Consider the following 21,349-nt stretch of genomic DNA (forward strand, 5'->3'; position numbering starts at 1 on the left):
GCGTATGGCTTTAAAAGATGATTGGACCAATTTATGGCGGAGAAAAGGGCTACTAGGCAGGATGGCTGTGTTCAGAGAAGGCACGCCTCTGAATACCCACTTAGGGGTCTCAGAAGTGGGGAGAAGGCTTCAGATCCACTCAGACCCCGTTGGTGGACTTCCCGTTGGAATATCTGGCCGGCCACTGTGAGAACAGGGTGCAGGATCAGACGCAGGCCTCTTTGCATGCTCAGAGGCAGTCTAGCTCTGAATACCAGTTCCCAGGGATGGGTGGGCTCTTGGCACCATCGTGTTCTGAACTTCATAGAAGGATCTGGATAGCAGAAGCAGGACGCCAGGATGAACCCATTTGTCTGATTCAGCAGAGTTTGGCCAGGGGAGAGGACTCTTGTGCTTGAATCCTGCTCATGAGGATCCAGGCATCTGGGTGGCCCCTGAGAGAACAGGATGCTGGACAAGATGGGCCATTGGCCTGATCCAGCAACCAGGCTCATCCTATGTTCTTATGGATGGCGGCTAACAGATTGAGGTTGAATCCTGACAAGACTGAAGTACTGTTTTGGGGGACAGGGGGCGGGTGGGTGTGGAGGACTCCCTGGTCCTGAATGGGGTATCTGTGCCCCTGAAGGACCAGGTGCGCAGCCTGGGAGTCATTCTGGACTCACAGCTGTCCATGGAGGCGCAGGTCAGTTCTGTGTCCAGGGCGGCTGTCTCCCAGCTCCATCTGGTACGCAGGCTGAGACCCTTCCTGCCCGCAGACTGTCTCGCCAGAGTGGTGCATGCGCTGGTTATCTCCCGCTTGGACTACTGCAATGCGCTCTACGTGGGGCTACCTTTGAAGGTGACCCGGAAACTACAACTAATCCAGAATGCGGCAGCTAGACTGGTGACTGGGAGCGGCCGCCGACACCACATAACACTGGTCTTGAAAGACCTACATTGGCTCCCAGTACGTTTCCGAGCACAATTCAAAGTGTTGGTGCTGACCTTTAAAGCCCTGAACGGCCTCGGTCCTGTATACCTGAAGGAGCGTCTCCACCCCCATCGTTCTACCCGGACACTGAGGTCCAGCGCAGAGGGCCTTCTGGCGGTTCCCTCACTGCGAGAAGCCAAGTTACAGGGAACCAGGCAGAGGGCCTTCTTGGTAGTGGCGCCCGCCCTGTGGAACAACCCCCCCTTCAGATGTGAAGGAAATAAGCAGCTATCTTCTTTTTAAAAGACATCTGAAGGCAGCCCTGTTTAGGGAAGTTTTTAATATTTAATGCTGTATTGTTTTTAACACTTGGTTGGAAGCCGCCCGGAGTGGCTGGCGAAACTCAGCCAGATGGGCGGGGTATAAATAATCAATTAAATTATTATTATTATAACCTCCAGCTCCAGAGAGAGTCTACCCAGATTCCCAGGTTCTTAGGGGTATTATGTGAGAACAGGATTCTGGAGGACTAGATGGGCCTGATCCAGCAACCTCTTCTTTTGCACTTTAATTACATAAGACGAGCCAGCTCCTGGTCCCGACACATTGTGAAGGAGCACTCTGCACATGCTCCAATCCATTCGCTTCACGTATTTTTGGGCCCTGCATTGCGGAAGCATAACCTGGGGCTGAGCTTTGCCTCTGGGGGGGAAAGGAGAGCCCTGCAGGAGACGCTTGTGCTCCATCACGGGACGGAGGCGAAGAAAGCTCCCGACCCAAATTTCAAGTGTGGACGGGGAAGCAACGCCCAATCAGAGGCTGGCTGCTTGTCAGCGTTCGGCCAATGGCAGCGGGGCACAGGGTATATATGTCTAGGTCCTTGAGCCAGGCTTTCGGGTCACCTGTTGTGCTGGAGTGAGACAAGGCAGCGCCAAGCCCCTGGGGATTTTGCAGGATTTGATTCTCCCTGTCAGGTAACAGCTGTCTCTGGTTCCCAGATTTGGGCGCGTGGGGTGGGAGAAGGGAGGACAGAGAAACAGGCAGCAGCAGCTGCAGGTGCGTCGCCTACAAAGCAGGCCAGATTTTTTAAAATCTGGAATTTGATCTATCAAGTGGATGGGGAGCATGGGTGGCAGTCCAGAGCATTTGGGGTGCCAGCAGGGACCCCCTACTCCAGCAATCTGCTTCGGTGCTTCGCCCCCTAGAATGGCCAAGTATAGGGTTGCCAGGCTCCTAGAGCTGCCCTTCTTTTCGTATGGCCCCAAATGGCGCCAGTGACCCCAAACCTTGCAATGACCTTGCTGAGTGCCCTAGACGGGCGTCCTTGCTGTTTGTGAGCTGGAGAGGAGGTCCAGGAAGACCCTGGCATGCGCCCACTGGCTAGCCCTCCTGCAAGCGCCTGCCAAACTCTCCCCCTCTCTCCTTTCCCCGCTTCCCTCCCCACCCCCCTCACCCCGCCTGGAGATTGGATTCCTCGCTGGGCACTTGGATCCAGGGACCGCTGACACTTTGCAAAAGTAGCCGCTGGAATGCAAGCTGAGCTAGCAGCCAAAATGTTCTTCCATGCCATCGGGGGCCCTTTTGTGGACAAGAAAGTCGGCTATAAATAAACCGGTTTCCGAGGGGCCGAGGGCTAAAATTATCCCTGGCTCTCCACCGGCGGCAACTAGATAGGAGTGCTGGAGCCTGCACGCCCCCTGCCCCACACCTCCCCACCCACTTGGCACCCAGGGGGGCCCCTCTTGACCTCTCCATATGGGTTCCATACAGACAGGCCGCAGAGCTGGGAAGGGGATTCCTCGCCACCTTGGGAACTCTCCACTCCCCAGCAGAGAGGCTGGGCGCAAGGAGAATTAATAATAATAATAATAATAATTAATAATGCATATCTAGAATAAGCACTGACCCATGGAACGGCCCTTGCCACAGGGGCTGCCGATGTGCTTTGCACGCTTCAAGTTCCCAGACCTCAAGAAAAACGGCTGGGCAAATTAAGAAGGAGGTGGAGAAAGTGGATAGGCCCCTCATTAAGAACCTCTGAAGAGTCTGGCTGCTGGTTCAGGCCAACGGCCCAACAAGTCCAGCATCCCAGATGCTTCTTCTGGGGAACCTGCAATCCGGATTCGAACGCAGAGCCCTCTCCTCCTCTCCTGTGGTTTCCAGCAGCTGGGATTCAGGAGCACTGCTGCAGCCAACGGTGGAGGCAGAGCAATAACTGTTATGGCTAATAGATATCAATAGGCATCTCCTCCTCCATGAATTTTCCCCATCCAGTGGCGTAGCGTGGGGGGTGCCAGGGGTGCCGGCCGCACCGGGCGCAACTTCTGGGGGGGGCGCGAGTCCAGAGGGAAGGGGAACGCCCCTCGCTCAGCCCGCGCATCCCTCGCCCGCCGGCAGCTTCTCCTCCTCGCCTCGCTCAGCGCCGCCGCCGCGGATGCCGCCCAGACCCCCCAGCGCCCAGGGCCATTTCCCGGGGAGCCTCCTCTGGCACATGCCCCGCGCAGGAGGAGGGGGAGGCGGCTCCGGGATGCTCCCTCCCGCCCCGGGAGGCAGAACGCAACGCACAACACACACACACCCTGTCGACCCCGCGGCAGAGCAAGGCAGCCAGACGCGGAGCAGGGAGAAAGGCTCGGGCTCACCTTGGGGCAGCCTCCGGAGAAGCGAGTCCCGAGGAGGAGGAGGAGGAGGAGGAGGAGGAGGAGGAGGAGGAGAAGCCGCCGCTGCCGCTGCCGCTGCCGCCGCCGCCGTGTGCCCCCAGCACCGGGAGAGAGGCCGCTGGCCGCCCGGCGGGCCGTGGTTCCTTCCTCCGTCGGGCGCCCAAGGGGAGGGGGCTTTGGCTGCCTCGGCCCTCGGGGGCTCCACAAATAATAAATTTAATAAATTCCTTTTTTTAAAATAAGATATTTATTAAAGTTTTCAATTTTATACAAAGAGAAAAATGCAAAAAATAGAAAAAATATATATTAAAAACACATAAAATTCACAACTTATTTTTCAATAACATATTTCCCTGACCTCCTCATACCTCCCCTTCTTGTTTTCTAGTTCAAATTATTTGTTCAGCAAATCCTTATCTCATAGCATTACCGCTAAATAACACCTTATTTTCTATCCAAGTTCTTGAAACTTAAACTTTTACTTTAAAAAACCATTTTTTCATAACCTTTTATACCATTACAGCTAGAAACCACTTAACGTAATTTCAATCCAACATCATTCAACATTCCTTAATATTGCAGTATTTCTGTAAATAGTCCTTAAATTTCTTCCAATCTTCTTCTGCCGACTCTTCTCCCTGGTTGCGGATTCTGCCAGTCATTTCTGCCAATCCCATGCAGTCAATCAACTTCATCTGCCATTCTTCCAGAGTGGGTAAATCTTGCGTCTTCCAATACTTTGCAATGAGTATTCTTGCTGCTGTTGTAGCATACATAAAAAAAGTTCTATCTTTTTTAACACCAACTGGCCAACCCAGTGGCGTAGCATGGGGGGTGCAGGGGGGGCCGGCCACACCGAGCGCAACATCTGGGGTTAGGGCAAATCCATGGGTTAGGGGGCGCAAATCCACAGGTTAGGGGGCGCAAATCCATGGGTTAGGGGGCGCAAATTACTTGCCTTGCCCCGGGTGCTGACAACCCACGCTACGCCACTGTCCCCATCCTCTTTTAATGCCATCCAGGTTCGTGGCTGTCGCTGTTTCCTTCAGCAGCGAGTTCTATAGTTTAACTATGTGCTGTACGAAGGACGACTTTCTTTCCTCCATCCCAAATCATCCAACGCTCAGTCTCATTGCGTTATGGAGAGAGGATGCAGATGGCACTGTGGTCTAAGCCACAGAGCCTAGGGCTTGCCAATCAGAAGGCTGGCGGTTCGAATCCCCGCGACGGGGTGAGCTCCCTTTGCTCAGTCCCTGCTCCTGCCAACCTAGCATTTCGAAAGCACGGCAAAGTGCAAGTAGATAAATAGGTACCGCTCTGGCGGGAAGGTAAACGGCGTTTCCATGCGCTGCTCTGGTTCGCCAGAAGAGGCTTAGTCATGCTGGCCACATGACCCAGAAGCTGTATGCCGGCTCCCTCGGCCAATAAAGCGAGATGAGCACCGCAACCCCAGAGTCGTTCGTGACTGGACCTAATGGTCAGGGGTCCCTTTACCTTTACCTTACGGCGTGGAAAAACTTCTCTCTCTCTGCTATCTCCATGCCAAACATAGCATATTTTTCACTCTATAAGACGCACCAGACCACAAGACGCACCTAGTTTTTGGAGAAGGAAAACAAGAAAAAAAATATTCTGAATCTCAGAAGCCAGAACAGCAAGAGGGATCGCTGCGCAGTGAAAGCAGCAATCCCTCTTGCTGTTCTGGCTTCTGGGATAGCTGCACAGCCTGCATTTGCTCCATAAGATGCACACACATTTCCCCTTACTTATTAGAAGGGAAAAAGTGGATCATATAGAGCAAAAAATACGGTAATTTTTATAAAGCCCTATTGCACCTACCTGCCAACTTTAAAAGCCCTCAACGCTGTGCCCTGCTTTCTTGCCACAGGACTCTCCCCGCCACCCGCCACCATGCCTTTCGGAAACACCCACAACAAGTACAAGCTGAACTACAAGTGCGATGAGGAGTTCCCTGACCTCTCTAAACACAACAACCACATGGCCAAGGTCCTCACCAAGGAGCTTTACGAACAGCTGCGTGGCAAGGAGACTCCCAGCGGCTTCACCCTGGACGACTGCATCCAGACCGGTGTGGACAACCCAGGTGGGTGGTCCCTCTTGGACGAACCAAACGCTAAAGCCACCCTGAGCATCTCTCTTTGCTTTGCGGGCAAAGAGGTCGCCCAAAGCCAGGCATGCAATTTCTCCCCAGTCCGGCTTGCCATCTCCCTCTGGTGGCCAGTTTGCATACTTTTACATGCATCTGCCACACAGTGCGGGGTGGGGTGGGGTGGGGGTGGAGGCCGGGGGGGGGGGCGGGGAAAGGGGAGGAAACAAAAGAGTCCAGAGTCCAGCCTGCTTTGAGCCCCAGCAGCTAGAAAGAGTAACAAGGCATGAGAATCGCAGGAGGGCAGGTCTGGAAAGGATCCCAAGGTCATCTGGTCCAACCCGTTGCAATGGAGGAATAGCACCTATAATTCAGAACAACCCCTTTTCCCGTGGAGATTTAATTGGAAGGTCCCTGTGGCAGAACATCTGCCTGGGAGCCCTGGCCATAGCTGTCAACTTACAGATTTGAAAATAAGGGACCAGCAGCCTCGAAAATAAGGGATCAGCAGCCAAAATAAGGGGTTTTAGTCAACCAGCAGCCAAATGAAGCCTCAAGCGGTGGTTCCCACAGCGCAGCAACCCGGCAAAGGGGATGCAGCAAGGAAAACCACCGTCACCTCTCCGCTGGGAAGCGCTGAGCAAAGGCGAGTCCCCAGGCAACATGGCCGATTTGATCGGCACAAGGCATGCAAGCTCCACCCCCCAGTCGTTCTTAGACTCCGTATTGGGTGAGCAACGCAGCCAAGCAACACAGTTGGAGCCTCTCTCCTCCCTGGCCGGCAGGGAAGGAGGGAGAGGAGCTGCTTCCTTTGAAACCCGGGAAATTTAAGGGACATCATCAATAAGGGACAGCAGCGGGACATGGCGCTGGGATAAGGGACTGTACCACCAAATAAGGGACGCTTGACAGCTATGGCCCTGGCAATGTCACCCTTCTGAAACCCTGGAGAGCTGAGCTGCCAGTCAGTGTGGGGAACACTTGGCTCAATGGGCCAGTGGGTCTGACTTGACATAAGACAGCTTCCTAGGTTCCTAACTGAGAAAAGATTAAAGGTAAAGGGACCCCTGACCATTAGGTCCATTTGTGGCCGACTCTGGGGTTGCGGCGCTCATCTCGCTTTACTGGCCGAGGGAGCCGGCGTACAGCTTCCGGGTCATGTGGCCAGCATGACTAAGCCGCTTCTGGCGAACCAGAGCAGCGCACGGAAATGCCAATTACCTTCCTGCCGGAGCGGTGCCTATTTATCTACTTGCACTTTGTTGTGCTTTTGAACTGCTAGGTTGGCAGGAGCAGGGACCGAGCAACGGGAGCACACCCCGTCGCGGGGATTCGAACTGCCGATCTTCTGATCAGCAAGCCCTAGGCTCCCACAGAGCCACCTGCGTCCCTTGAGAATAGATTAGACCATAACAATTTACCAAATCAGGTCCCCGGCTGTAGTATAAATACAAGGACCCACATATTACATACAAAAACCCAAACAAACCTCTTGCAAGTTGCAAATATTACTGGGAGTGTTGACTTCCAGCCAACCACAGGAAGTGGTTTCTTTGGAGGCTACCAGCTGACCACTCCTGGATTAAATAGCCAAGCCCCCTTGCTGGGTTCAATTTGTGGCGGATGCACATAAAACCCTGCGTATAGTTCTGCATGTCTCCAGCAGAGACACAGGCTTCATTCATTCATTTGTATGCAATTTTTCCACAAACACACACGCACACAGAGCAAAAATCATGCTGAAAGCGGCTTACAACAAAGAAAACAACGTTATGAAAACAATTGCATCATAGCCTGGAAAAGACACTGGAGGGAAATACTTGTGGTTTTGGTTGTCTCTATACTAATGCCCAGAGCATGGGAAATAAGCAAAATGAGCTGGAGCGCTTAACACAGGAGCCTACAATTCTACGATTCCCTGACCCTGCAGAGTGAGATCTCACGTGCAGCAGCTGTTCCTTTTCAACAAGGCTTGCCAAAGAGAGCACCCCAGTGGTCATACCTGCCAATCTCCCACTTTGAACACTCTAATCCCATTCCCACAGGCCTCTGGGAGTCATCCGTTTTTTAAGGGGCAGGGCAATATGTCCCTGATCATATTATTTATGAATTATAGAATTGTAAAGTTTGAAGGGACTCGCTCCCCCCCCCAAGGGTCATGTACTCCAGCCTCCTGCAACAAGAGAATCACAGCTAAAATAATCCCTGGCAGATGGCCATCAATGAAGAACGCTGCTTCAGGTGCCCTTCTCCTAATCTAACGCCTCCTCCCTCGTTCACACACAGGCCACCCCTTCATCATGACCGTGGGCTGTGTGGCTGGTGATGAAGAGAGCTATACCGAATTCAGCGGACTCTTTGACCCTGTCATCCGGGACCGTCATGGCGGCTACAAGCCAACTGACAAGCATAAGACCGACCTAAACCATGAGAACCTGAAGGTAGGAACCAGGACTGGCCAGGGCTGAGGGGCTAGAGGGCTGAGCCGTAGTTCTATAGGGGCGCCCATGCTTTGGACACGCAAATTTTAAACCCCCCCCCAGTGCCTGGTTCCCTGAACAAGGGAACTCACCTGCACAGGAGGCAGCGACAACTATCAACCTGGATTCAGGACAGATAAAAAGAAGGACAGAGTCCAAGTTAGCCTGTGGAACTCCCTCCCACAAGAGTCAGGGATGGCCACCAAAACTTGATGGGCCCCAATCCAGCAGCCAGGCTCTTCTTGCCAGTCAGAGTAGACCCGCCTTTGCCAACCTGCTACCCCAAACATCTGGAGAGTGCCAGGTTGGCAAAGGCTGGAAGAGACGGCACTGTGCTTGACAGATTCGTGGTTTGACTTGGGAGGGGGGCAGGTTCAGACGCTCGCACGGAACGGGGAGGGACCGCCGTGCTTGTGAGAAAGGGAAGTGTGTCAGGGGCTTGCCTGGCCAACTCACGGCAGGCCTCTGCCTCTCTGTTCCCCACAGGGTGGAGATGACCTGGACCCCAACTATGTCCTCAGCAGCCGCGTGAGGACTGGGCGCAGCATCAAGGGGTACACCCTGCCCCCCCACTGCAGCCGCGGAGAGCGCCGGGCTGTTGAGAACCTCTCCATCACTGGTAAGGCTGGAAGAATCGCAAAACAGATTCCTTCTTTGGGTAGCGCAAGAGTTGAACTGCAGAACCACCAACTTGGATGGCTTCGAAATACAATTAGACAAATTCAGGGAGAAGGAGAGGGCTGTTAGCCACGATGGCTGGGCTCTGGGCTCTGGGCCCCACAGCTGGAGGCAGCAGTGCTCCTGAACACCAGTGGCTGGAAACCGCAAGAGGGAAGCATGATCTTGTGTTCGAATCCTGCTGGTAGGTTTCCTGTGGGGGGAAACAGGATGCTGGAGTATTTGAACTCCCTTTGCCTGATCCAGCCAGCTTTCCTTATGTTCTTAAGGTGACAAGAGGAACCAGGAATGTCTTAAGGGCTCTCTCTTTGAAAGATCAGTGCATCCCCCCTGATTTTGGGCCATTTCTGCACTATTCACCCTAATTTAAGTCATTCCTTCTTCCTAAGGAGGCCTGGGAACTGTAGGTTTAGGGTGTCTTTTTTGAAAAGCCTTTGCAGGGCCAAACTAGATTACAAGAAGAAGAAATTCTAAGTTTGAAGTGCAGTTAAAGAGGGCTTTTTGCAGCCTCTAGAATCAAGAGGGAACAATCTGCTCAGGATCTCTTTTGGGATGAAAATCCATCAGACGTTGGCCAAATATCTGCTGACTCTGGGCAGCATTTGATTTCAGTCTCTGAATTGTTTGAGAGCTGACATGCAATGGCATGAGGTATTTGGCAAAGGTCTGATGATGTTGACTTCTGTGTTTAGTAAATAGCAGGCAATGGCATCCAGTCTTTAACAGATGTCAGTTCATGAAGCTTCAAATTTGACATATGACCCAAATCAAAAGAATGAGGGAGAATGCCCTCAGCTACAAAGCACACCCAAAATTCAAAGTTGGGAGAGACGCCCCCTATTCAGAATGTGCTGTGTACGTACACAGATAGACGAAATATGCTTTTATTTGGCAATATGGGGAGCATATTAAGACCTTGGTGGGGGTTTTTTTTTGTTTTTTTACTAACAAAAAGTTTTATTTATAAAGAACTACAATTCAACACCAATGTAGAAAAGTTATTGAAAATTATGCAAGCACAAATTAAGTAACTGGCTTCATTCTTCGCTCTTCAGACACCAACGGTAGAATTGGGAGTGATACCATGAAACCACTGAATATTTTCTTCTATAGATTTAAAGATTAAAATAATAAGCAAAACAGACTCAATAGCTATTTCTAGTCAGAAACACTCTGTAGAAGAGTAATATTGTCTCCTTTTAACATGATTCGACTCAGCTGTTTCCTTGATTTTGTCTTGGAGTGAATCTCCTCAGCATCTAACAGAACCAAGTTCATATACTCATCAAATCCAATAATACAGCCTTCTAGCCTCATGTCCACCTGTTCATACAGCACACCTGAATTCTGGACCTATTCTGTAGGTAGCTGAAGATGAGGGTGATGGCCTGCACCATCACTTTCTGCACCTTCTGGCCTTGGCTGGCAGCTGGGCTGGGAACGACCCCCTACAGGACGAGCCAACATAGGTGGGACGGGGCACCCAATGGTCAACTCCTCTCACTCCTCGCTTTCATTGTTGTTGTTTAGTCGTTTAGTCGTGTCTGCCTCTTCGTGACTCCCTGGACCAGAGCACGCCAGGCACTCCTGTCTTCCACTGCCTCCCGCAGTTTGGTCAGACTCACGTTTGTAGCTTCGAGAACACTGTCCAACCATCTCATCCTCCGTCGTCCCCTTCTCCTTGTGCCCTCCATCTTTCCCAACATCAGGGTCTTTTCCAGGGAGTCTTCTCTTCTCCTGAGGTGGCCAAAGTATTGGAGCCTCATCTTCAGGATCTGTCCTTCTAGTGAGCACTCAGGGCTGATTTCCTTCAGAATGGAGAGGTTTGATCTTCTCGCAGTCCATGGGACTCTCAAGAGTCTCCTCCAGCACCAGAATTCAAAAGCATCAATTCTTCAGCGATCAGCCTTCTTTATGGTCCAGCTCTCACTTCCATACATCACTACTTGGAAAACCATTGCTTTAACTATAAGGATCTTTGTTGGCAAGGTGATGTCTCTGCTTTTTAAGATGCTGTCTAGGTTTGTCATTGCTTTTCTCCCAAGAAGCAGGCGTCTTTTAATTTCGTGACTGCTGTCACCATCTACAGTGATCATGGAGCCCAAGAAAGTAAAATCTCTCACTGCCTCCATTTCTCACTTTCATTAAGACCTTGTTTTAAACCAGCCTTCAGCAACCAGATGTTTGGGACTGCAATTCCCTTCAGCTCCAACTTCATACAGCTGCGCTGGCTGGAACTGATGGGAGCTGTGGTCAAAAACAGTGTTGCACAGGCGATGAGCGGGGAGACGCTGGTTCGAATCTCCACCCTGGCTAAAAGCTTATATTGGGGTGACCATGAGCCAGTCACTCTCTTAAAACCATTTAACTGATCGACATCAGGTATGTGGATCAGGTGGCCTGCAAAGCCTCCCCTAAGTGAACGAGTCTACTTCACAGGGTTGTTTTGAGGATAAAAAGCAGAATTGAAAAGTTAAATGGGACACCCAAGGCTCATCTAGTCCAACCCGCTGAAACGCATGAGTAACAGCTAAGGCATCCCTGGCAAATGACCAGCCAATCTCCGTTTAAAAATCTCCAACTGTTCTAAACAGGCTTGGTTTCCAGACCCTTGACCATCTCTGTCACCTTCTTCTGCCCACGTTCCAGCTTGTCAACAACCTTGTTAAATTGTGGTACCCAGAACTGGGCACAGGACTCCAGGTGTGGTCTGACCAAGGCAGAATAGAGCGGGACAATGACTTCCTTTGATCTGGACACTAGATTTCGTTTGATGCAGCCGAGAATTGTTGTTTAGTCGTGTCCGCCTCTTCGTGACCCCCTGGACCAGAGCACGCCAGGCACTCCTGTCTTCCACTGCCTCCCGCAGTTTGGTCAAACTCATGCTGGTAGCTTCGAGAACACTGTCCCACCATCTCGTCCTCTGCTGTCCCCTTCTCCTTGTGCCCTCCATCTTTCCCAACATCAGGGTCTTTTCCAGGGAGTCTTCTCTTCTCATGAGGTGGCCAAAGTCTTGGAGCCTCAGCTTCAGGATCTGTCCTTCCATTGAGCACTCGGGGCTGATTTCCTTCAGAATGGAGAGGTTTGATCTTCTTGCAGTCCATGGGACTCTCAAGAGTCTCCTCCAGCACCAGAATTCAAAAGCACCCATTCTTCGGCGATCAGCCTTCTTTATGGTCCAACTCTCACTTCCATACATCACTACTGGGAAAACCATAGCTTTAACTATACAGACCTTTGTAGGCTAGGTGATGTCTAGCGTTAGCCTTTTTGGCTGCTGCATCACACAGTCAACTCATGTTTGGCTTGTGGTCCACAAAGTCCCATAGATGCTTTCCACATGTACTGCTGGCAAGCCAGGCGTCCCCCATCTTATATTCCTACCTGAGTGTAGAACCTTGGGGGGGGGGGGAAGCAAAACGGGAAATAAACGACAGTGCCAAAATGTGTGGGTGTCACAGGATGAAATAGTGAGCCACACATCCAGACAGCGACTGCTAGAGATAGGCGGTCGTGGCTGCAAGGCCTCTCTGGTCCACACTCCCATGCACCATAGCGGGCCATGCAGGCTGTGTCCAAATGGTCCTCCATCGCAGCGGGTTGGGCTAGATGACCTTTGGGGGTCCCTCCCAATTCTGCAACTCTATGGTTCTACGAAATGGTCAGCGCCTAGGCGTGGCCTCCTCCACTTGGTGTCTCTCCCCAGCTCACCTCCCTGCCTTTCCCCCTGTTCCACAGCCTTGAACAGCTTGACCGGAGAGTTCAAGGGCAAGTACTATCCTCTGAAGAACATGACCGACGCAGAACAGCAGCAGCTCATTGATGACCACTTCCTCTTTGACAAGCCCGTCTCTCCTCTCCTGCTCGCCTCAGGCATGGCCCGGGACTGGCCCGACGCCAGAGGCATCTGGTAAGCAGCAACACATTGACACCCCGCAACGTTTTTCTGATGAAATTAGGGACATCCTGTTCAGTGACAGAGGGACGCGGGTGGCGCTGTGGGTTAAACCACAGAGCCTAGGGCGTGCCGATCAGAAGGTCGGCGGTTCGAATCCCCGCGACAGGGTGAGCTCCCGTTGCTCGGTCCCTGCTCCTGCCAACCTAGCAGTTTGAAAGCTCGTCAAAGTGCAAGTAGATAAATAGGTACAGCTCCGGCGGGAAGGTAAACAGCATTTCCGTGCGCTGCTCTGGTTCGCAAGAAGCGGCTCGGTCATGCTGGCCACATGGCCCGGAAGCTGTACGCCGGCTCCCTCGGCCAATAAAGCGAGATGAGAGCCACAACCCCAGAGTCATTCGCAACTGGACTTAACTGTCAGGGGTTCTTTACCTTTTTCATTCAGTGACAACAACAAGAACAATTTTATTGTTTATACCCTGTCCATCTGACTGGTTTGCCCCAGCCACTCTGGGCACGTCCAGCTCCACCCAACCTCTCACGCCCTTCCTTCGCAGCTTGCAAAATGTTCAGTGGAGCAGGGGCCACCCAAACTGCATTGTGCGGCTTGCAAAAATATAGCATAGATACGTTTTTTCTGCAAACGATACAAACATTTTGCTCCCTGTTCTACGTGTCCTCCCCTTTTTTTGAAAGCGTTGCAGTGCGTATCTGCATTGTACCGCCCGATCACGTCATGTGTGCAATTATCTTATGCGGTTTCAACCTTACACTGGTTGAGATCCTGCAGATTAATTGCATGCAAGGCCGTGAGCTTAAAAGCCCCTTTTGCACCAGGTTTTCCTGACATGGGAAGAGCTTCAAAGCCTTGCTCTGGTGGGAATTTGGAGGGCCCACGAGATCTCGCAAGAGCATCCCAGATTCACCTTGCTTGTGAAGTAAGGATGGTCGTTCAGGGGGGTGGTTCGGCTATGTGCATTTTTGCATATATGCACCACCCTACAACATACCCCCTGTGCAAAATGCATTCATACCACATGGTTTCTATCTTCTGTTGAAAGCTGCCTCGAACACCCTGGTAGAAAGGTTGGATAGAAATGATCATGATAAAGATGCTAATAATTAATAATAATAATAATAATAATAATAATTTATTATTTATACCCCACCCATCTGGCTGAGTCTCCCCAGCCACTCTGGGCGGCTTCCAATCAAGTGTTAAAAACAATACAGCATTAAATATTAAAAACTTCCCTAAACAGGGCTGCCTTCAGATGTCTTTTAAAAAGAAGATAGCTGCTTATTTCCTTCACATCTGAAGGGAGGGCGTTCCACAGGGCGGGCGCCACTACTGAGAAGGCCCTCTGCCTGGTTCCCTGTAACCTCACTTCTCGCAATAAGGGAACCGCCAGAAGGCCCTCGGTGCTGGATCTCAGTGTCCAGGCAGAACGATGGGGGTGGAGACACTCCTTCAGGTATACTGGACTGAGGCCGTTTAGGGCTTTAGAGGTCAGCACCAACACAAACGTACTGGGAGCCAATGCAGATCTCTCAGGACCGGTGTTATGTGTAAATGATAATAATTACATTCCTGGTGCGCTTCAATGCCCTTTTGTGCTGTCACAGTACCTCCAATGCACTCGAGAGGTTTGAGGCCCTCAGGCCTGCGGCGTTCACACTCTCCCCTCTGCCTCCCCCCCCCCCCAGGCACAATGACAACAAAACCTTCCTGGTCTGGGTGAACGAGGAGGACCATCTCCGCGTCATCTCCATGCAGAAGGGCGGCAACATGAAGGAGGTTTTCCGGCGCTTCTGCGTCGGGCTGCAGAAGGTGAGCTTTGCAGAGGGGCTGCTTTGAAGGGGGGGGGAGAGAGGCACCTGGCTGCCTCAGAGGCCACGTGGGGAGAGCTGTGGGGTTTTGGGCTGGCAGAGAACGGTAGCCCAGAGAGAAAGTCCCTGGCAGGCAGAGGAGCATCATGTGATGCATGATTCCCGCATCGCAGGGGGTTAGACTAGAGGACCTCTGGGGGTCCCTTCCAATTCTACAATTCTCATTGCCAACAACTATTTATTACAATTCTACAATTCGTTGGCAGGCACCTGACAGGCTCACAGGTGACTCAGGCAGGCTGCGGTCAGTTGACAGTGTCCTAGCTGGTACCACCTGCAGTTCTGCCTCTTCACTGGCTGAGCTGGGTTTGAGGTCCGGGATGCTTGCCACAATTGCTAGCAGGAGTGAGGCCCTGGCAGCCCAAAGCACCTGTGCTCAAAGATCTGCGCCAGCTGCCGAGGTCCCTCTGGGCCGAGTTAATGTTCTTGCAGTTCATAACCACTTGAAGCCCATTTACCTCACTCCAAATGTGCCTCGCCCCATATGTGCATAGCTGTCAACCGTCCCTTATTTGGCAGGAAACTCCCTTATCCCAGCGCTGTGTCCCGCTGCTGTCCCTTATGGATGATGTCCCTTAAATTTCCTGGGTTTCATGCTCGCCCGGCTCGGGAGGGAAGCAGTGGCTCGGGGTTCTCTGCCGCGCACACGAGCGTGCGCATGAGCTGCCGTGTCTCCATCTCTCCCTTTCCCCCCTCAGGGGAGCGGCATGAGGAGACGGGTGGCGGCGCGCGACCAGGCAGCCCCTGTCTTGCGAGACTTCCGCGCTGCCAGGGGAAGCCGGGGGCGGCAGTGGCGGCTGAGGAGGCGGCCTGAGGGAGGAGGAAGAGGAAGGGATGGGGAGGGACGCAGAAGGGCAGCGCTTCAGGGCTGCCGCGGCATCACAACCACCTCATGCCGGGCTCACGGGTGGCGTGGGCGAGAGTCCTTCTCCCTCCCTCCCTCTCTCTCGGGTGGGGAAGGGCAGATGGAACTCCTCGCACCAGGAAGACGGCAGCCCCGACGTGCTGCTTAGCATCCCCTCCAACCAGTGCAGCATCTTAATGTAGTGATTTCCCCCTCTGCATCCCTTTCATACCTCTATTTTTATAAATCATTTGTCCATCCACAGTTCAAAGTTTTCTGTCAATCCTACCAATGTATGTAACTCTTTACAATAGCTTTTCAACTAAATTATAAACTTTCCCCAGTCTTTATTAAAGAGGTCCTCTTCCTGGTTTCAAATTCTGCCTGTAAGCTTTGCCATCTCGACGTCGTTCATCAGTTTTGTCTGCCGCTCTTCTTTGGTGGGAGTTGTAGACCCTTAGGATCATCACAGTGGAATTTGCTGCCAAGGAGTGTGGTGGAGTCTCCTTCTTTGGAGGTCTTTAAGCAGAGGCTTGACAACCATATATCAGGAGTGCTCTGATGGTGTTTCCTGCTTGGCAGGGGGTTGGACTCGATGGCCCTTGTGGTCTCTTCCAACTCTAGGATTCTATGACCTAGTCCAACCCCCCTGCAAAACACCGTCAGTGGCAGCCAAAGTAGCATGGCTCCATGAGTAGCGGATTTCTGCATAAGCTAAGCAAAATCCCTTATTTTGGCTGCTGATCCCTTATTTTCGAGGCTGCTGGTCCCTTATTTTCAAATCTGTAAGTTGACAGCTATGCATATGTGCCCGCTTCAATCGATGGAACTGGCACTATCACAGGTGCCATGTAAGACCCATTTAACACTGGTTAGCAATCGATCATTTAGTGTGGCTCCACCTACACTTTGGAACTCCCTGCCTGTTGACATCAGGGCCTTTGCTGTACTTTATCGGCACCTCCTAAAAAACATTCCTGCCTAAAGAACCCAGAGCCTTAGAAGGTTGGCGCAAGTTTCGATCAACTTCTTGAAAGTTTCAAAGTGTCCTTGTTGATTTTTCCAATTTGATTCCATCTTTTCTGCAAACCGCTTTGAGGTGTTCTCCCTCCTGCCAATCAATTGGTGGTATAAATTTCATGAAATAAACCAGAGGTCAGCAAACTTTTTCAGCAGGGGGCCGGTCCACTGTCCCTCAGACCTTGTGGGGGGCCAGACTATATTTTGAAAAAAATAATGAACGAATTCCTAAGCCCCACCCACAAATAACCCAGAGATGCATTTTAAATAAAAGGACACATACTATTTATATAAAAACACGCGGATTCCCAGACCGTCCGCGGGCCGGATTTGGAAGGCGATTGGGCCGGATCTGACCCTTGGGCCTTAGTCTCCCTACTCATGAAATAAATGAATGAGAACTCCCAGTCCTGGGCACTGCCAGCTCCCTACAAGGTCCTACAGTGGACATTCCCAGTTTTGCAGATAAAAGACTGAAGGAGCTTCTTTAAAAGACATCTGAAGGTAGCCCTGTTTAGGGAAGTTTTTAATATTTAATGCTGTATTGTTTTTAACACTCAATTGGAAGCCGCCCAGAGTGGCTGGGGAAACTCAGCCAGATGGGCGGGGTATAAATAATAAATCATCATCATCATCATCATCATCATCATCATCATCATCTCTCATCCTGCTCATCTTTTCCTTTTTCTTGGGGAAGATTGAGGAGATCTTCAAGAAAGCTGGCCACCCCTTCAGCTGGAACGAGCACTTGGGCTATATCCTGACCTGCCCCTCTAACCTGGGCACTGGGCTGCGTGGGGGTGTCCACGTCAAACTGCCCCATCTCAGCAAGCATGCCAAGTTTGAGGAAATCCTCACGCGTCTCCGTCTGCAGAAACGTGGCACAGGTGAGAGGGCAGGAGGGGATTTCCATCCTTATTTCCAGAAATAAGACAAGCTGGTGGCACCTCAAAGGGACTAGGGACTTGAATTTATTTTTAATCGCTCCCTTGGCCCCACTTACCTGGGAGCGAGCCCGGGGGGGGGGCGGGGATTCGGTCCCTGCACTTCTGAGTAGACAGGGTTAGGCTTGTGCTGTTATTTGTGGGCCCCCCTTGCCCATCTCGTGCCATGCAATTGACTGGCGGTTGCTGCATTGCAGGGGGTTGGAGTAGATGACCTCTGGGTGTCCCCCTCCAGCTTTACAGTTCAATGACTGCATGTTGAATTAGGCAGAGGGGTGAGGGGAAGGGGCTCGGGAATGCGCTTCTTTGCAGAGATAAATCTTTGGTCTGGAATCCAGTCCTTATGAGGGATGCTCGAGGGAGCTGGGTATTTTTAGACTGGAGAAGAGATGGCCGAGAGCTGATACAATGACCCTCTTCAAATATCTGAAGGGCTGTTGCATTCTGTGTCCAGGGCAGCTGTCTGCCAGCTCCATCTGGTACGCAGGCTGAGACCCTCTCTGCCTGCAGACTGTCTTGCCAGAGTAGTGCATGCTCTGGTTATCTCCCACTTGGACTACTGCAATGCGCTCTACGTGGGGCTACCTTTGAATTGGAAACTGCAATTAATCCAGAATGCGGCAGCTAGACTGGTGACTGGGAGCGGCAGCTGAGACCATATAACACCGGTCTTGAAAGACCTACATTGGCTCCCAGTACGTTTTCGAGCACAATTCAAAGTGTTGGTGCTGACCTTCAAAGCCCTAAACGGCCTCGGCCCAGTATACCTGAAGGAGCGTCTCGACCCCCATCGTTCTGCCCGGACGCTGAGGTCCAGTTCCAAGGGCCTTCTGGCAGTTCCCTCATTGCGAGAAGCCAAGTTACAGGGAACCAGGCAGAGGGCCTTCTTGGTAGTGGCTCCTGCCCTGTGGAACGCCCTCCCACCAGTTGTCAAAGCGATAAACAACTATCTGACATTTAGAAGACATCTTAAGGCAGCCCTGTTCAGGGAAGTTTTTAATGTGTGACATTTTAGTGTATTTTTGGTCTCTGTGGAAGCCGCCCAGAGTGGCTGGGGAAACCCAGCCAGATGGGCGGGGTACAAATAATAAATTATTATTATTATTATTATTATTATTATTATTATTGCAACAAGGAGGGAGCCAGCAGGGCCCGAAGCGATAGATTCCGGACGACCAGGAAGGAGATTCCTTCAAGTAGTCTCCCTCCTTCCTTGAAAGTTTATGAGCGGAGTTTAGATGGCCAACACTCAGGGATGCTTTGCTAAAACTGAATTGCAAGGGTTTTGAGCTCGACGAGCCTTGGGAGTCCCTACGATTTTATGAAATCCACACTACAAGGAAAAAATAACCCAGGCAGATGCTTATTTTTAAATATCTTCCACCACCTGCCTCCCAAAACTGGGTATACATTTTTATTTATTTTTATTTATACCCCGCCCTCCCCAGCCAAGCCAAAGGCCAGGCGGAACAACTCTGTCTTACAGGCCCTGTGGAAAGAAATCAGATCCCGCAGGGCCCTGGTCTCAGGAGACAGAGTGTTCCACCAGGCCGGAGCCATCACTGAGAAGGCCCTGCCTCTGGTTGAGGCTAATCTGACTTCCTTAGGACCCGGGACCTCTAGGGTGTTGCTATTTATGGACCTTAAGGTCCTCCGCGGGGCATATCGGGAGAGGCGGTCCCGTAGGTACGAGGGTCCTAGGCCCATTTGTGTGCATTGTGTCCATGGGGAATCTTAGCACCATGACGCAAAAGGTGTCCATAGGCAAATGGAACGGACTTCCTCTGAAGGTGATGGACTCCCCTTCATTGGGTGGCTATATTTCAGGGATTCTTTAGCTGTGATTCCTGAATTGCAAGGGGCTGGACTAGATAACCCTTAGAGGTCCCTTCTAACCCTACAATTCTACTAAACGGATTCCTGGCTCAGTAGGGCGTGAAATTTTAGGGAACAAACCTAAATGTTTGCAAATTTATCCAGCGAGCAGTCTTAAAAAACACATTTTGGGGGCGTGAGGAATTCCAACCAGCTATTATTTCTGTGGCAGCGCAGGCACCATTTAGCCTGGTAAGTCTATGGTTTAACGACAAAGCGCATAAACCAGAAAGCCGAATTGTTTTAGCTTTACCTTCTGAAAATGTCGCGTAATGCTAAATACTAATAAAAAATGTTAATATATAGCGCAACGACAAGCAACAACCGCTACGTCATTACACACACACATTCTGGGAACCAGACAGAGGGCCTTCTCGGTAGTGGCGCCCGCCCTGTGAAACACCCTCCCTTCAGATATGAAGGAAATAAGTAGCTATCCTATCTTTAAAAGACATCTGAAGGCAGCCTTGTTCAGGGAAGTTTTTAATATTTAATGCTGTATTGTTTTTAATACTTGATTGGAAGCTGCCCAGAGTGGCTGGGGAAACTCAGCCAGATGTGCGGAGCATAAATAAATTATTATTATTATTATTATATTATTATTCTGCTTACCAATCAAAAACTAAATCCTATTAATTTAACCAAAATATATTTCGAATGGCCGAGTCGCTTGTTGGGACTTACAAGCACTTCTTGGAAACGGAAAGTTGCAAAACGAAACGCGCCCTATGGGCTCTGCAACCCACTTCCAGTTTCCAGAGGGTCTGGAGGGGGCGATCCAAGTAACGGCGACTCTCCCCCCCACCCCCCAAAAACCCCCGCAGGTGGTGTGGACACAGAGGCCGTGGGTGCCGTTTTCGACATCTCCAATGCTGACCGCCTGGGCTCATCCGAGGTGGAACAGGTGCAGCTGGTGGTGGACGGCGTGAAGCTGATGGTGGAGATGGAGAAGAAACTGGAGAAGGGCCAGGCCATCGACGACATGGTCCCTGCGCAGAAGTGAGAGGTTTCCCGCGGCCGCCGTCCTGCTGACCCCGCGTGGACTGGGGCTTGGACTCCGGGGGGGTGACCCCAACCCTGCCACTCCTGGCCACCCACCGCCCTGTCCCTAGGCGCCCTCCCTTCTCTTGCAAAGGAGGGCGGAGGGCCGCCTGGGGTGGGGCGGGGCAGCTGGGACGCTCGTGACACCTGAGTCCTAGTGGATGGAGTTAATAAAGCGAATTATGGCCCCCAGAGCCTTGCCTCCTCCCAAAAGGAGTCTCTTGTGCTTTTTTTTTTTAAAAAGGTATTTTTTAGTAAGCATCGCAGGGGGTTGGTCTAGATGACCCCTGGGAACCAACTCTATGATTCTATGATGAGCACCACAACCCCAGAGTGGTCTGCGACTGGACTTAACTGTCAGGAGTCCTTTACCTTACCTTTTTAAAGAAAGGTTACAGTGAAGGCAAATGGGATGCGGGTGGCGGTGTGGTCTAAACCACCGAGCCTCTTGGTCTTGCCGATCAGAAGGTCAGCAGTTCGAATCCCTGCGATGGGGTGAGCTCCTGTTGCTCGGTCCCTGCTCCTGCCAACCTAGCAGTTTGAAAGCACGTCAAAGTGCAAGTAGATAAATAGGTACCGCTCCGGCGGGAAGGTAAACGGCGTTTCCGTGCGCTGCTCTGACTCGCCAGAAGCGGCTTAGTCATGCTGGTCATGACTGGACCTAATGGTCATGGGTCCCTTTACCTTTACCTTGGGTTATAGACGCTTCAGTTTACAGACTCCGCTAACCCAGAAATAGTACCTCGGCTTAAGAACTTTGCTTCCGGATGAGAACAGAACAGCTGGAGGCCCCATTAGCTAAAGTGATGCTTCAGGTTAAGAAGTTTCAGGTTAAGAACGGAGCTCCGGAACGAATTAAGTACTTAACCCGAGGTACCACTGTACAGTTGCATTTGCAGCTTTTCTTCCCCTGGGAGGGAGAAAAGCCGATGAGGTCTGAAAGGAAAGCTGTGTGCAGTGAGCTGCTCTTGTGCTCTGATCCCGATTGCATGTTTCCCATAA

The 21,349-nt window shown here is 51.5% G+C and overlaps 1 protein-coding gene across 1 annotated transcript; it reads left to right on the top strand.

Moving 5' to 3' along the window:
- The first annotated feature begins 1,734 nt into the window (after window positions 1-1,734).
- On the top strand, window positions 1,735-20,560 carry CKM (creatine kinase, M-type). The gene is made up of 8 exons (XM_081019081.1): window positions 1,735-1,887; window positions 5,462-5,677; window positions 7,967-8,121; window positions 8,647-8,779; window positions 12,577-12,748; window positions 14,441-14,564; window positions 17,185-17,374; window positions 20,131-20,560. The coding sequence occupies exons 2-8, from the start codon at window positions 5,485-5,487 to the stop codon at window positions 20,307-20,309; spliced, it is 1,146 nt and encodes a 381-aa protein (XP_080875207.1). The 5' UTR covers window positions 1,735-1,887; window positions 5,462-5,484; the 3' UTR covers window positions 20,310-20,560.
- Window positions 20,561-21,349: the final 789 nt, after the last annotated feature.

This window comes from Podarcis pityusensis, assembly GCF_964106645.2.
Source record: "Podarcis pityusensis genome assembly, chromosome: 8".
NCBI lineage: Eukaryota > Metazoa > Chordata > Lepidosauria > Squamata > Lacertidae > Podarcis > Podarcis pityusensis.